The following is a 13,796-nucleotide window of genomic DNA, read 5'->3' as shown; positions in this document are numbered from 1 at the left end:
CTATATATCTGCATGAGAAAACTTTTTGATTGCCCGGGTATTGGTTGACCTAAGAAGTCGAAAGCACATGAAACCTAGATTAAACGCCATAATCCTTCAAATGCAATGATGGTTAGCTCAATTGGGAGCTCATTCCTCGTCATCCATGTTCAGCTCGTCAAAGTCGTCGAGCAACTCCTCCATGTTGATCTTAGGCGCTTCATCATCGCTCTCGTCGTCGTCCATATCCATGCCACCAGCACCGCTTTCGACACCTTGCATACGATTGTTCGGGTGGGCATTTTTATTCTTGTACAGTTGCAAGGTACTACGCAATTCTTGGTCTTCTTCGACATCCCGCAGGAACATTTCAAAGTCGGCCTCCATGCGTTCGCGTTCCTGCTCTTGCTTGCGACTGAGCGACGCACCCTGCTGCTGCAGAGCCTCCTCCTCGTATTCGCGAGCCATGCGTTTAAGTCGCCAGTTGCGAGTCTTCTTGTTCTTCTTGCGGGCATAGTGCTTCTTGACCAGTACAACGTCCGGAATAGTAGAGCTGTATTGACTACTGGCTTCGATGGCTTCAAAGTTGGGGTCGTTGAAGTTTGTGCCGGTGAGATGGTAGCCGAGTACAGAGTCGCCCACATGCAGGATCCCTCCTAGGTGCGTCCGAGTAAAGTAGGTCTGATCGTTCGAGCCCAGGTCTGAGGCACGCGCAACAGTGGCTTCAGCAAGATGGAATCGTCCATTCGAACGGCCAACGGGCTCAATATCCATGATGATGAATTCCACGAGCTCGCTGACGTCCGCAAGGTTCTTGAATGGTGCTCTCCAATACACTGCAGTGGGCACTTCGGCCGTCTGAAGTGTGTTTGGATCAATCAGCTGGACTGCGGTGCTAACACGGTGGCAAAGGGCCAATGGAGAGATGTTGCCGAGGGACCTGGCCAGTTTGATGGGAAGAGCGACCAAATCGTCTTTGCAGATAGGAATCAACTCGACGGAGAAGGTGAATTTGTATGACTTGGTCGAAGTGTGGATATCCATAGAAATCAACTCCTGAGACTTCTTGACTTTGATTGGAGTCACGGACGACAGGAAGTCAACCATCTTTTCAGCATGGTTCCTCTGGGCAAAGAAGAAGTCCAATCCATCCTTTGCTTCTTTGATGTTGACCGTATCTTGATGAGCGTTGTGCTTGAGAATCAATTGTTCTAGGTAGAGGAATGTTCGTTTATGAGGGACCTTCTGCCGCACCTGCACAGAACTAGAGACGAAGTTAGCCAGAAACCACTAATGCCGCCGGACTAAATGCTACTCACGCTCGCCATGTATTGTGTGTGTATGACTTCGCGCAGTCGGGGCATTGTTGAGCGTGAACAACATATTCAACTTCAAAAGCTTGCTGAACAATGGTTCCTTGGAACGCCTCCTGCTGAATTGTGATCTTGGCCTTGATACGTCTCGAATGGGGTTCGGTCCAGATGAAACTAGCGTCAATGATTCTGACTTTGTTCAAGCCCCTAAGCTTGCGTAGACACAGCGCCAAAAGCTCTTTCGATTCAAGTGCGGCGCTGACCCAAGCCATTGGAGGCTGGAGCCATCTCTCACAATCTCTGCAGAAATGAAGGACAGCTTCGCGAGGGATACCCTGGCTGATATCGACTGTCAATCTAACACAATCTTGACAGAGCGCGCCCGCTGATGTTGTTCCGTCGATAGGAGCTCCACAGTTGCAACAGAGGATTCTAAAGAGTCACAAGCGTCAGCCGAAGTTCACAAGCCTCATAAAACTCTTATTCGAATACACGAATTGTGAGGGGACGACTTACGTTGCAGAGATTGCCTCCTGAGGAGCCGCAAAGGGGACTGGGGCATCTAGATCCATCGACATCTTGAAGCCCTTAATGGAAAAAGACTTGAAATACAGAGAGCTCAAGAAGAGAATATAAACTCAGAGTCGTAGACTCTTGAGAGGATGATAAATGACTGCTTTTGCCCCGCGGAGGAAACATTTTTTTGGATGTGTTTGTCTGCTTATCAAACCATCCCGCTTGGTCAGCAAGCTTTTGCATTGTTTGCACTATGGGAAAGAACTGCATATCGGTCATTCATGTCGCCATCTTTGAATGGTGCTTGACCTCTCAATTAGTCCCGGTTGATCTTACTGCAAATGATTCGGATATTGCCCAAAGGCCCCAAAGGCCTTAATGGACTGTTTCGTGCATGTCCATCTATTTCGGGCCGTTCGTTCCTCTGCCGCTCAACTTACAATGTCAACCGTCGAGCCTTCTGGGCCGCACCTCACCTTCGCTCCGAGAACTCACCCTCCAGCAGTCAGCCATTAAAGCCTGATCCAAATGACGGAAATGGAAATTCTCACAGCACTGCCTCTATGGCGCCATCTCAACATACACCGTGGTATCTCCAGGAAGAGACACCGATTGACGAGTCGCGCCAAATTTCCTCTCGAGACCAGATCCCGGAGCTTCCTGAAAACCCACCAGCCATTCTGCCTGTTCTTCTTGATTACGTTTTCAAAGATCTTGGCTTGGATGAATTGAAACTACTTGACCTTAGAGGTCTCGAAACGCCCCCGCCCATTGGCGCCAACGCCATCATGATTATTGGCACCGCTCGTAGTGTGAAGCATCTGAATGTTTCGGCCGACCGACTTTGTCGCTGGTTGAGAAGCACCTACAAGCTCACACCTTATGCGGATGGACTGCTGGGTCGGAACGAGCTTAAAATCAAACTTCGCCGTAAGGCTCGACGCGCCAGGGTTGCCAGTCGTGCTGGAACAACCGTCGACGAGAAGGATGATGGGATCACTACCGGCTGGATCTGTGTAAACGCAGGCGTTGTTGAAAACTTTCCGGTCGACGAACAGGCATCTCGGAAGGTCGAGGGGTTTGGCAACATTGTGGGTGGCACTCGAGTTGTCGTACAGATGTTCACGGAAGAGAAGAGGGCCGAAGTCGACCTTGAGGGCCTTTGGCTAGCTACCATTGAACGCGATAGACGGCGGAGACAAGTTTCCATAGACGCCAAATCAGACGCGCCTCATGAAGAGGTTCGTGCTTCTATACCAGTCAAAAATTCATCCTCTGACCATGTTTTCGGACACCACTCCAGGTCGTCGGCAAGCCTTCCTATGGAACAACGGAGGAGTCTACACAGCACACGTCGACTCGGCAATCCTCAATCTGAAGTCAATCAAGAAAACAGCTTGGATATGTCTCCGGATTCAATCTCCACGGGAACTGACCAACTTGCCGCCAACCGTACATTTGATAAAGAAGTTGCTACTGATTCATTGCTTGAACACCTGTCTGGACTACCTGATGACCAAGCCCGGAGTGAATTAGGAGCTGGACAGGAAGATAGGGACTCGACACCTTTTCTCCGCCTGTTTTACAAAGCTCTTTCACAACTGTCAGCCGAAGAAGCAGCAGTGACTCGGATGAAGTTGATATGCACGGCTATCTCTCGACGCCATCAGGGATACAGCAAGGAAAGCCTTTGGAAAGCTTTCATGACTTGTAACTACCACAGCTATTCTATATCCGACGAACTGGGCATCGAAATTGTTTCAGCCATGTTAACGGCACAACCGGCCCACGAGGGAGGTCCCGAGGCTACTGGGATGTTGCCAGAAGCCGATAGAGAACTCGCTCTTCGCGTCCTGGAACAGCTTGCCCTGCGCGGGACTGATGTCCTTAATATGAAAGTGTTCCATTTGTTATACAAAGCAGCCTGTCATCCGACAAGCCTTTCTGGTGAGGAAGTCATTGAAGATGTAACAGGGACTACCAAAGATCGACCTGCATCGCGAGTATCGAAATTGATTGAAACCCTCAATATCCAGTTTGACCCAGAGGAGGCTCGCAAGCTTATGATGTCCATGTTTCGCAATGAAGACTACGACGGGTTTTGGAAATTATGGCGCAAGCTTCCCCTGAATGGCAGCCCCCGTACCTCTGCAGACTATGAGATGCTTTTCCAGCTGCATGCAGAGTTAGGGGACGAGCGTCGCGCCAGAGACTGTGTATCCACCTGGGTGCCCATGATGAGTCGGGAACGTCCTCCCATTCCACTAAAGGGACAAGTAGTGCAGGATATCATGTACTGTATCGTGATTGCAGAACCGGACATTGACTGGATGGCAACAGGAGGGTCAACGAGTAATCTGGCACTGATCTGGAACGACTGTAAAAACAATTCGCCGGCGAGTGCTTGATGTGGTTTTGCGGAGCATATAATTGTATTATAAGCCTATATACCCGTGTAAATTAGGAGATATCTGGATATGACATGTTGGACATTGTTGTTCCATACGTAGTTTGGAGTGTTGTAGCAGACCGAATGAGAGCCAAGACAATATCGCATATGCCTGACGGCTGGCCGATGAACCTCGGCTGCCAAGTCCGGCGTCACAACGGCATCTTCCCCAGACTGGCGGCGATTGCCCGCTTCTTAACATCTGCATTGTTTTGTAGCTTCAACATTAGCTGTTTGATGATGACTAACTACCTTCTTCACCATGGAATACCTACCCAGTCTTCAGCAGGAGTTTGACGAGCTCAAGCCGTCACTTTTTGGTAAGCGAACTCACCTGCATGATTGGACTCGAGAACCTCAACTGATTCAATTCCACAGAACTCCTCGCTGAGCAACAGCTCTCGGATCTCCTACCTCCTTCACTTCGATATCTACTTGCGGTCGCTACACATCGTCATCCTCGCTATCTATTACGGATTCTAAATTCTTACGATGAAGTCTACGCACTCCTGTCTCTCATTGTCGAGCGATACTATCTCCGCACCTTTGGCGGTTCTTTCACMGAGAATTTCTACTCGCTTAAACGAGAACGAGTCTTACGGACCAAGAATGGCGAGATTCCTCGGGCGCAACTCGGCGCGCCAGGTCCCGTGCGCGAGTCTCTTAAGCTGCGCTCTTCGGACGTGTGGAAGAACCTTTTGGTCATGGTCGGAATCCCCTACCTGAAGCGCAAGCTAGACGAGGGCTACGACATTCACGCCGCACCCCATGCGTCGCTGATTTTGAGCGGCGGGCCGCGATACAATCCCAGCGATGACCTTCCCCCTCGCCCAACAATCCGCCAGCGGCTGATGTACTACTACAAATGGTTTCTACGGAACGTCTACCCCTCCGTCAACGCCGCATACTACTTCTCCATCCTAGCCTTCAACCTGGCCTACCTCTTCGACAACACGAAATACCCCTCCCCTTTCCTATGGCTCATCGGCACCCGAATTCGCCGCCTAGGCGCCGCCGATCACCGCGCCATCGCCGCAGTCCTAGACGCCAAACCCAGCGCCAGCGCTGCCGCCGCGCGCTCGCGCCCCGGCTCGGGACTCTTGGGTCTCCTAAGCCCGCAGAACCTCTACCCACAGCTCCTCACCTCGCTGCGCTACTTCCTTCCGGCGTCGATCTTCGCTCTGAAGTTCCTCGAATGGTGGCACGCAAGCGACTTCTCGCGCCAATTGGCTCGCAAGGCGACGGAGGTGCTCGATCTCCCTGCCCCTGTCGTCAACGGCATGGTTCCACCCTCAGAAAGAACCAAGAAAGCAGACTCGCAGAAGGGCAAGGAACCTGCCTCGAAGGACCTCAAATCCGCGCTCAAAAGCCCCCGTCGCCGGATGGAGCCACCCATCTCAGCTACCTCGTGCCTACCTATCTTCACCGTTCCTCTCCCGCCTGCAGACTCGGATAACGCCTCTGCCTGTCCGATTTGCCTCAACACGTTGGCGAATCCGACGGCGTGCCAGACCGGCTATGTATTTTGTTATGTTTGCATCTTTCACTGGCTGAATGGGGAACACCAGCGGCAGCTGGACTTTATGAATGGCGAGAGCGCGGGCGCTGCCTGGGAAGATGAGAATGAGGACAGTGAAGATGGCGCGAAAGACAAAGAGGAGGCCCCTGAAGACAAGAAAGTCAGTCGGGAGGGGAAGTGGGAGAGTGGCAAAGGGAGATGTCCAGTCACAGGACGGAGAGTGCTGGGAGGTACTGAAGGGTTGAGACGAGTTCTAATTTGATTGTTATGAATCATGTCGACATATAGGTGTACTGTGCGTCTAGATGCGCTTCCTTTGTCATTATAGATCACATTATATATCAAGCAATCCAACCGACGATATATCTACGGAAGGATGTGTCAACCTGGAGTCTAATACTGGGAGAAGCCCGCTAGGTTAATTGCTGTCATTCTGTACACAGCCCCTAAAAATTAGCGACAGGGGTATATGCGATTACTGGATGATGTACGGCTTCGCGCCCTCCCCAAAGATCAGATGCGGTCTCTCTGCTGCGATCTTCAAAATAGTCTGCGCAAAGACCGAGTTGGCCCAAGCAAACCAGGGACGCGTATAGTCTTTGATATTGTTGACGTTGATAGATTCGTGGACGAGACCCAGGAGACTCGAATTACGGACAAGGTTGATGGATTCGGTGATCTCGGCTTCAGAGTCGCTTGTCAGCGCTTGAACTAGGAGTGACATTGGCCAAGCGTTCTGCAAACCGACTACATACGAACCACAGTTAGCGTCTCCTTTGTTCCTGGAAGGGTTAATAGAATGAGTTGGGATGAGCTTACTGTGAGGTCCACCGATGCCATGGAACGCGGAGCCTGCCAGATAATACGGGTTGCCGCTCTTGTCGAGTATCATCTTGCGCGTGTTGCGATAGACGGGGTCCTTTTCGTCAATGTAGCCGAGCAGAGGCAGCGAAAGCAGAGACGGAATGTTGGCATCGTCCATGAGGATCCGTGAGCCATAGCCGTCCACTTCGAAAGCAAAGACATCGCCGTACTTTGAGTGGTGGACGATCCCATGCTCTTTGACAGCCTGATCAAGCTCCTCGCCTCGCTGCCGAAGCTTTTGGACCAGGTCCGCACTCCCTCCTGCCGCCTTGATCACCTCCGCGGTTCTCTTCAGCTGGACGGACATCATCGCATTGGGCGGGATGAAGTACCCGAGAATAGTAGCGTCGTCACTGGGGCGAAATGCGCTTCGGATGAGACCCGTGCCATTATTCAATGGATTGCCAACGCCCCCCAGGCTCAAAGTTTCAGTACCCGTGGTGGTTGTGCGCTGGAACGTGTACTGATTGGTGACGAATTGGCCCTGCTCGTTGAACGTCGGCTGTGACTGCGCATCCAAAACACTGAGAAGGGTGTTCAGAGCCATGTACCAGCGGTCCGTGAGGAATTCCGTTGATCCTGTGTTTTCGAAGAATTGGGTTCCCAGTGCCAGAAAATGAGCTAATGAATCGAGCTCGTACTTGCATTCGAACACAACAGAGGGCTCATATGCCGGATGCACATTGTCGTTTTGTCCATTTGATGTCGGCTGAATGCCACTGGGCGGAGGTGGTTGAAAGGCATTGCAGTATGGCGACTGGATGACAAACTCAGCCTGAGTATTAATGGCACCCAAAATGAGGTTGTAGAGGGCTTTGTCCTTTTTGGCTAGAGCCTGGTAACCTGCTAATTGGTTCGTGGAGTCGCGAAGCCATTCTGCATTGATATCGCCAGTCACAATGAAGCTCTGTGGTCCCTGCCATTGAGCACCATCCTTCTTAGTCTTTTTGGTCGCAGTTGAGCCATCGGTGTGCCATCTGATGGTAGTGTCCAAGGTGTTGGGAAACGCATTTCGAAACAGTTGAGCTAAATCCTTGTCCACCATACGGGACGTAATGTCGTCAATAACTCTCTCCACCTCTGGAGATGCAAAGGTGCGACATTCTGTCGCTGGCCTTTGGAAGGGTAGGTTCAAGGGACCACCACTGTAGGGAGGACTGAATTAACGTGAGAAAAGTCGAATTAGCTCTTCGTCAGTCAAATCGCGTAGAGATACAGAGAAGTGGTGACATACTGCGGTACAGTCGAGTATGAGACGTAATCAGGACAAGCTCGCCGCAGAATCGCGGGCTCGTCTTGAAGCCCTGCGGTGCAGCTGACTTGAAGACCAACTGTCAGGGCGAGGAAAACGGCCGATGAACGAGTCATAGTCGGAAGAATGCTTTCTGATTAACCTCCTCTCAACGTTGAGAATGTGAAGTTATTTCGAAGGGGTGAAAGCTGATCTCGAAGACTCAGGGATTCAATAGTGTCTCTTTCGCGATTGATCTATCAACAGCCGTTTTCGCGCATGCCAGACGGGGAAGTGATGAACACAAATAGTCGAAAACGGGCATGCGCCTCGAACCGGTTCGAAACCCAATGCTCTCCCAATGTCCTCATATCCTTAATATTCTCCCGGAATCTAACCGAAGTCCCACGGTAGCATTGCAAGGATTGTTGCAATCCAAAGATGGTGGAACTGTTTAGAATTGCCATTTGTTCATCCCCGCTCAGGATGCGGAGATCGTCATAATATGCGGGGAGCCAGCAAGCCAGTAAATGAGATGCTTCTGTGCACTCCCCTCCCCAGTTCCACTAAAAGAAAATCATTATTCGGCGTAATTTACACGGCAGTGGTTAGATAGGCTCTAAGGAATGGCTAAAACAGCTTCTTTTTCCTTGATTTTATATCATCGACTACTTTACTTCTTGGAAAAGAACGACATGATGCTGCCTTGACCGGCCTTCCCTCCGGCTTTGCCTTTGGGCGCACTCAACGCTGGCTTTTTCTTAGGCGGTGGTGCGGGCTCATCTTCCGAGAATGACTCCCATGACGGCTCTTCTACGGTCACTGGAGAGGAAAAGGCACGTTAGCGGGGTTCAGAGGGTCATCCGATGCAGCGCACGGAGGTTCTCACCAAGGTAGCCTTCCTCATCCTTGACGGTCTTCTTTTTCATGACCTGGCGCCTACCTCTTCGGCGGCCTCCTGACACTGTTATCTCTTCCTTGAGTTCCTGCTTGGGTGGTGGCTGGTCGATGGTTTTTTCTTCCTCCGCGGGAGGTTCTGGAACATCTGGCATCTCCTCGTCTTCATGTTCACACGAGTTAGTACGCATCAGATTGTGGTGTCATATGAAAAAATAAAGCCAATTAGCGTACCGTCATCATCTTCATCCTCCATCATCTTCCTGAGCCTCTCTTCACGTTCTTTTCTTGTCTCGCGATTGTTGGTAGTCGATGACTTCCCAGAGTCAGGGAAGAGCTCTTCGGGTTCCTCCTCATCAGAGGCATCTCCCAGAACCACTACACTCTATTAGTCCTTGCATCGACACCTGGAAGTGCATAATGCTGAGCTTACCATCTTCTGCACCGCTAGGCTCGGCCTGGTAATTTAATTAGCAGCTGTGATCTTGCAACACGAAGTTGGGCTGGGATGCACTGACCGATTCGGCACCAGAAACAGCAGGGGTCGCCGACCCTTCTTTCTTCTGTTTTGGTTTTGCCTTCGCAAAAGAGCTGAAGAGGTCGCTCTTCTCCCTCTTCAGCGGCGCTGTCTTTTCACTAGGTTTGACGGGTGCTTTCTCTTCAGCCTTTGTCTGAGATGTAGGTGCCGCATCTTCGGCCTTCTTGCTCTCCGACTTCACTTTTTGTGTCGCTTCGTCCTGCGACGGCCGTTTCGAGGGAGCCGCAATTTTCGCAGCCGGTGTGGGCGCTGGTGCAGGAGCCCGCACGCCTGTTCTCCTCTACGGGACAAGAAGTCAGGCGATGTGTTCTTCAGTCAATGGCCACAGAATTTCAGGAAAGATACCTTGACGTTCTTGTTTTGAATCATTCCCCATTGCTTTCCGTATTCTAAAGGATCTTCATGAGCATGTGCGGCCAGCATCTCTCGATGGACGTCGGTGAGCACGTTGAGATCCTGTAAAACCGTGGGCTGTAAGCTATATATGTGTATTGATGATATTGACTCAAAGGTCGACTTTGCGTCTATAGTTAAGTTAGTGACAAGCCATCTCCGCTTGGTTGGTCTTGCTAGTCGCAAGCACTTGCCATCTAGATCCTCTTCGCGCGCTAGAATTATCGAGGACGTTGGAATCTCGTCGGAAGCCGCATCCTGATTTGGCATCGAGCTAGGTAGGTAGGGGCTGCCCTGCATGATGTCGTCTCCGCCGTCATGATTCTCAGCGTGAACACCGTTTGTATCCTTCGCTTGTGGTTTCTGAATCCCGGTAATAACGTAGGTCGCATGCACACTCTGCGGCTTCTTCTTATTCTCGGTATGGTGAAAATCATATAGCATTCTGGAAATGTTAACCATTCTGTATCAAGCGACGAGGCTGTAGATAGACGAACTGCTTGGCCAGATTGCAATGGACCTTGAGAGCTCGACCTAAAGAGCGATAGGTGACCTGAATCCGTTAAATTCCCTGAAGCTCAAAGCACAACTCGAACGTCACGTACTGTACGACGCTCGTTGAGGACATTCTCTGCGAGGTATTTCCGGTAGTCGACCACCGCCATCTTCGCTCTTGCAGCTATTTGCGCTTCTGTAGCTTGTGACCTTTTGCGGATAGAAGCTCCTATCATTCACGGTCTTTCGCCGAGCGACGCGTGTTGAACCACTTTACGCGTATCAGTCAGCCGGTCTTGGCGCTGCGCCCGCTGATAGCAATAGCCATTACTCTCGGCTTTCTTTTTCGCCTTGATGATCATACAAACATCGTCTCTCTTCCACGCCATCAGGCGCGGCAGCTTACTCCGATTCAATGGAGCAGACATTTGACCTTCCTGACTCCACAGACTGGTTGGACACGCCGTTGTCGCTCGTCTCGCCGCTGGAATCCTCTCTCCGCTGTCAGGTCTGTAAGGACTTTTTCGACAACCCCGTCATCACCTCGTGCAGCCATACATTCTGTTCGTTATGTATACGACGATGCCTAAGTACTGAGGGCAAATGTCCAGCCTGTCGGAGCTCGGATCAGGAGCTCAAGCTGCGGCGTAATTGGGCGGTCCAGGAATTGGTGGAAGCTTTCCAAAATGCTCGTCCGAGTATGCTCGAGCTTGCGAGGGAGGCCGCTAACTCGCGTCTGGATGGGGAGTACACTACGGGTCAACCTGCTACGAAGAAGCGTAAGGTAGATCAGGAGGATGGTCCGGATGCGTCTGGGCCTGAGGGGGTACGGACAAGGTCGCAGAGCAGAAGAGGGAACAGCCAAGCTGAGCCTGTTGTGGTGGATGCGATCGAAGACGACCAGGACGAGGAAAATATCCCGGGTATGTCATTATACTCTACTTAACCCAGTTCCGGTCGGGGTTAAAGATGTCATTTGCGTCTAATATGAGCGTATCTAGAGGACGGCCTGGTCGCATGCCCTATTTGCCGCCGGAGAATGAAAAACGAGGCAGTTTTCCAGCACTTGGATATTTGCACAGGGGACCCAGCTCCCTTAAAACAAGCATCTTTCGGGTAAGATGTCTCTTAAAATGGAATGTGCGATATGCGAAGTATCTGACTCCTGTCTATATGCAGGTCTCTGCAGCCCATGTCCCCAGTCTCGCGCAGGTCAAAAGATGTGACAGACAAACCTCCAGAACGGCTTCCTACCATAAACTATAGTTTGTTGAAGGATAATGTTCTCCGCAAGAAGCTCAAAGACTTGGGTATACCGAATTGGGGCCCGCGACCCCTTCTGCAAAGACGTCACACGGAGTGGATGAATCTATGGAATGCGAACTGCGACTCGAAAGCACCCAAGTCCAAACGAGAATTGTTGCACGAATTGGCTGTATGGGAGCGCACCCAGGGCGGCCATGCTGCTTCATCATCGGAATCTAGCAACACAGTTATGCGCAAGGACTTTGATGCGTTGGCGTGGTCAAATAACCATGGTGACGAGTTCAAGCGGCTGATTGCGAATGCACGAAAGAGAAAAGATGCTGTGATTCGCACAACAATACCAATACCTCAGGCGGGTCCAGCTCAAGATGGAATCTCCGTGGCTTCGGCATCTGAGCAGTCGACAGAGTCGTCAACGCCAGAAGTCGCAGAGAGGTTGCAAGCACAGACAGTACCTGAAGGCACTTCAGTTGCAACTATTGCCGAGAATGAAACCCAGACGATACAGACCCCTAGTATAACGCAGGTAGTCAGTTCTTCTCCAGAGTAGTTCACAGGCCGGCTTTGTGCACAGAGACTGCCCCTGAAGAAGCTGCGAAGACACTGTAGCACCAAAACTATGTCTGTGACATGAGGGATATGTGGCCMGGATCTCACTGAGCCGTGGCCCCGGGACCTTCCTCAACCGACATGTGCGACAGCCTTTCAATACTTTCCTCGATCGCCGATTCTACGCTCTGCTCTGACGCAGTTGTGCGTGCAGCCTCTTTGGCTTTCTGTTCGAGGTCGTCAAGCTCAGCGAGCTTCTTGCGAGTCTCGTCTGCCTCCTTTTCTTCCTTTGCTTGTCGCTCCCTATTCTCCAGTTCTTCAAGCTCGTCATCCAACTCTGCCTCGTCGATTTCTGGAGCAACCTCATTCATGATGTTGCCGATTTCGTCCACCTTGGACATCTCTTCACGCAGCTCCTCAACAACATCCTCGACCCTTTCAACGCCGCCAATCTGACTATGCAGTCCGCGAAGAACACCTGTGCTCGCTTCCATCACTCGGACGTATTCAACCTGGTCCGCGGCATTTTCGATCTTTGAATAAACCTCTTCGAGCTGTGTAAGAGTGTCCAGTCGTTGCTTAAGATTATGCTCGGCGAGCTTCTTGGAGCGTACCGCTGCCAATGCCGAGACACGATTTTTTTTCTGAACAGCGACTTTTGCGGTCAAGTTCAGCTCCTCAATCTTGCTCTCTAGACGGTCAACTTGCTTTGTCATAGTTGACATGAGTGATTTGATAGAGGCAATGGTAGTGTCTTGCTCGGTGATCTCGCGTGGCGAGTCGTCCGAGGGTCTGAATCTGATGGTCTGGTTCACATCAATATGTGCAATGTGCGCATTCCGGATGTGAACGGATCACAACCTACCTTGCCGTCATACGCGATGGCCCCTATATCACGGGATAGATAAAGTAGCAAGACATCGAAATCAGCGCTTGAAAGCCCACTGTCCTTGTTAAGAACAGTTGCGAACGCTTCTGTAAAACGTTCTTTGGAGTATACTAGATCCATCTTTGATCGACTGTCGCCAAGAGTCTGCTTCACTACCCGATCCGCTGCGTCCTGTAGAATTCGATCAGAGCCTGTTCGACGAAGCTGTGAGAGAGCCATACCTTTAGGTTTTCTACTAATACCAGCTCCTGAACCTGTAACCTAGCTGAAGTCTCTGGCGTGTCGCTCCCAACCACAAAACCTCTCAACTGCTTCATCCCCCATGTCATTACATTCCATGGGCTCAATGCACCAGGATTTATAATTCTCCATTGCCTTTGCTGCAACCTGAGCGGACTGGCCTTGAACACCTGCAATGGGACCATAGTATGCTTCCGAATCGCTTCATCCTGTACGCGAAACCAACACACTCAGCAAGCACAAAACTTCGAAGAAACCGGAAGCTGAGACATACCAACACCGCACCAAGCGCCACCGGCCGACCGTACTCGGGTATTTCCAGAGCTCGTATCAGTGAATCGTCCGTCCTCAGCATCAGATGGTCGCTTTGGACCGCTGTAGCGGTCGTCGAGCTGGATTCGCGAGAAGGGGAAGCCGATACAAAGCCCCGCCTTGCGGCCCTTGTCAGGGCTCGCTCCCACGCGGCGACGTTCACGGCATATCCGTCAGGGTTTGTCTTCTTCTGTAGGGTGAAGTCGGAGTAAAGCGACGGCAAGCGGTTTCTGGAACAAAGTAGTCAGCTTCACCGTTTCGGCCAACCCTATTCGGAGATAAAATTGGTAGCGGACTTTTTGAAGGAGTCTTCTTGTGTGAGGATGTAATTCAGGAGATCACTCAT

General features: G+C 51.2%; 7 protein-coding genes across 7 annotated transcripts; 3 read left to right on the top strand and 4 right to left on the bottom strand.

Moving 5' to 3' along the window:
• Positions 1–129: 129 nt before the first annotated feature.
• On the bottom strand, positions 130–1,870 carry Asppvi_008290 (ribosome-binding protein NMD3; the record flags this gene model as incomplete). Its single annotated transcript, XM_043304163.1, has 3 exons — positions 130–1,243; positions 1,299–1,724; positions 1,809–1,870. 3 exons carry the CDS (start codon positions 1,868–1,870, stop codon positions 130–132), a joined length of 1,602 nt encoding a protein of 533 aa, XP_043160098.1.
• A 279-nt stretch (positions 1,871–2,149) lies between these two features.
• Positions 2,150–4,216, top strand: Asppvi_008289 (RsfS/YbeB/iojap family protein; the record flags this gene model as incomplete). Its single annotated transcript, XM_043304162.1, has 1 exon — positions 2,150–4,216. The coding sequence occupies one exon, from the start codon at positions 2,150–2,152 to the stop codon at positions 4,214–4,216; it is 2,067 nt and encodes a 688-aa protein (XP_043160097.1).
• A 303-nt stretch (positions 4,217–4,519) lies between these two features.
• pex12 (ubiquitin-protein ligase peroxin 12) lies at positions 4,520–6,038 on the top strand (the record flags this gene model as incomplete). The annotated part of the gene is made up of 2 exons (XM_043304161.1): positions 4,520–4,577; positions 4,636–6,038. 2 exons carry the CDS (start codon positions 4,520–4,522, stop codon positions 6,036–6,038), a joined length of 1,461 nt encoding a protein of 486 aa, XP_043160096.1.
• A 213-nt stretch (positions 6,039–6,251) lies between these two features.
• On the bottom strand, positions 6,252–8,008 carry Asppvi_008287 (glycoside hydrolase family 125 protein; the record flags this gene model as incomplete). The annotated part of the gene is made up of 3 exons (XM_043304160.1): positions 6,252–6,523; positions 6,596–7,797; positions 7,875–8,008. 3 exons carry the CDS (start codon positions 8,006–8,008, stop codon positions 6,252–6,254), a joined length of 1,608 nt encoding a protein of 535 aa, XP_043160095.1.
• Positions 8,009–8,544: 536 nt separating this feature from the next.
• On the bottom strand, positions 8,545–10,364 carry Asppvi_008286 (uncharacterized protein; the record flags this gene model as incomplete). The annotated part of the gene is made up of 9 exons (XM_043304159.1): positions 8,545–8,693; positions 8,761–8,931; positions 9,003–9,146; positions 9,202–9,226; positions 9,287–9,586; positions 9,652–9,830; positions 9,894–10,144; positions 10,197–10,252; positions 10,305–10,364. The coding sequence occupies 9 exons, from the start codon at positions 10,362–10,364 to the stop codon at positions 8,545–8,547; spliced, it is 1,335 nt and encodes a 444-aa protein (XP_043160094.1).
• A 245-nt stretch (positions 10,365–10,609) lies between these two features.
• Positions 10,610–12,010, top strand: rad18 (E3 ubiquitin-protein ligase RAD18; the record flags this gene model as incomplete). Its single annotated transcript, XM_043304158.1, has 3 exons — positions 10,610–11,117; positions 11,196–11,310; positions 11,374–12,010. 3 exons carry the CDS (start codon positions 10,610–10,612, stop codon positions 12,008–12,010), a joined length of 1,260 nt encoding a protein of 419 aa, XP_043160093.1.
• Positions 12,011–12,113: 103 nt separating this feature from the next.
• On the bottom strand, positions 12,114–13,796 carry Asppvi_008284 (putative vacuolar sorting protein SNF7 family protein; the record flags this gene model as incomplete). Its single annotated transcript, XM_043304157.1, has 5 exons — positions 12,114–12,815; positions 12,875–13,069; positions 13,120–13,347; positions 13,413–13,680; positions 13,747–13,796. 5 exons carry the CDS (start codon positions 13,794–13,796, stop codon positions 12,114–12,116), a joined length of 1,443 nt encoding a protein of 480 aa, XP_043160092.1.

This window comes from Aspergillus pseudoviridinutans (genome assembly GCF_018340605.1).
Source record: "Aspergillus pseudoviridinutans IFM 55266 DNA, scaffold_5, whole genome shotgun sequence".
Taxonomy (NCBI): Eukaryota; Fungi; Ascomycota; class Eurotiomycetes; order Eurotiales; family Aspergillaceae; genus Aspergillus; species Aspergillus pseudoviridinutans.
This window is presented reverse-complemented; position numbering and strand designations above follow the sequence as displayed.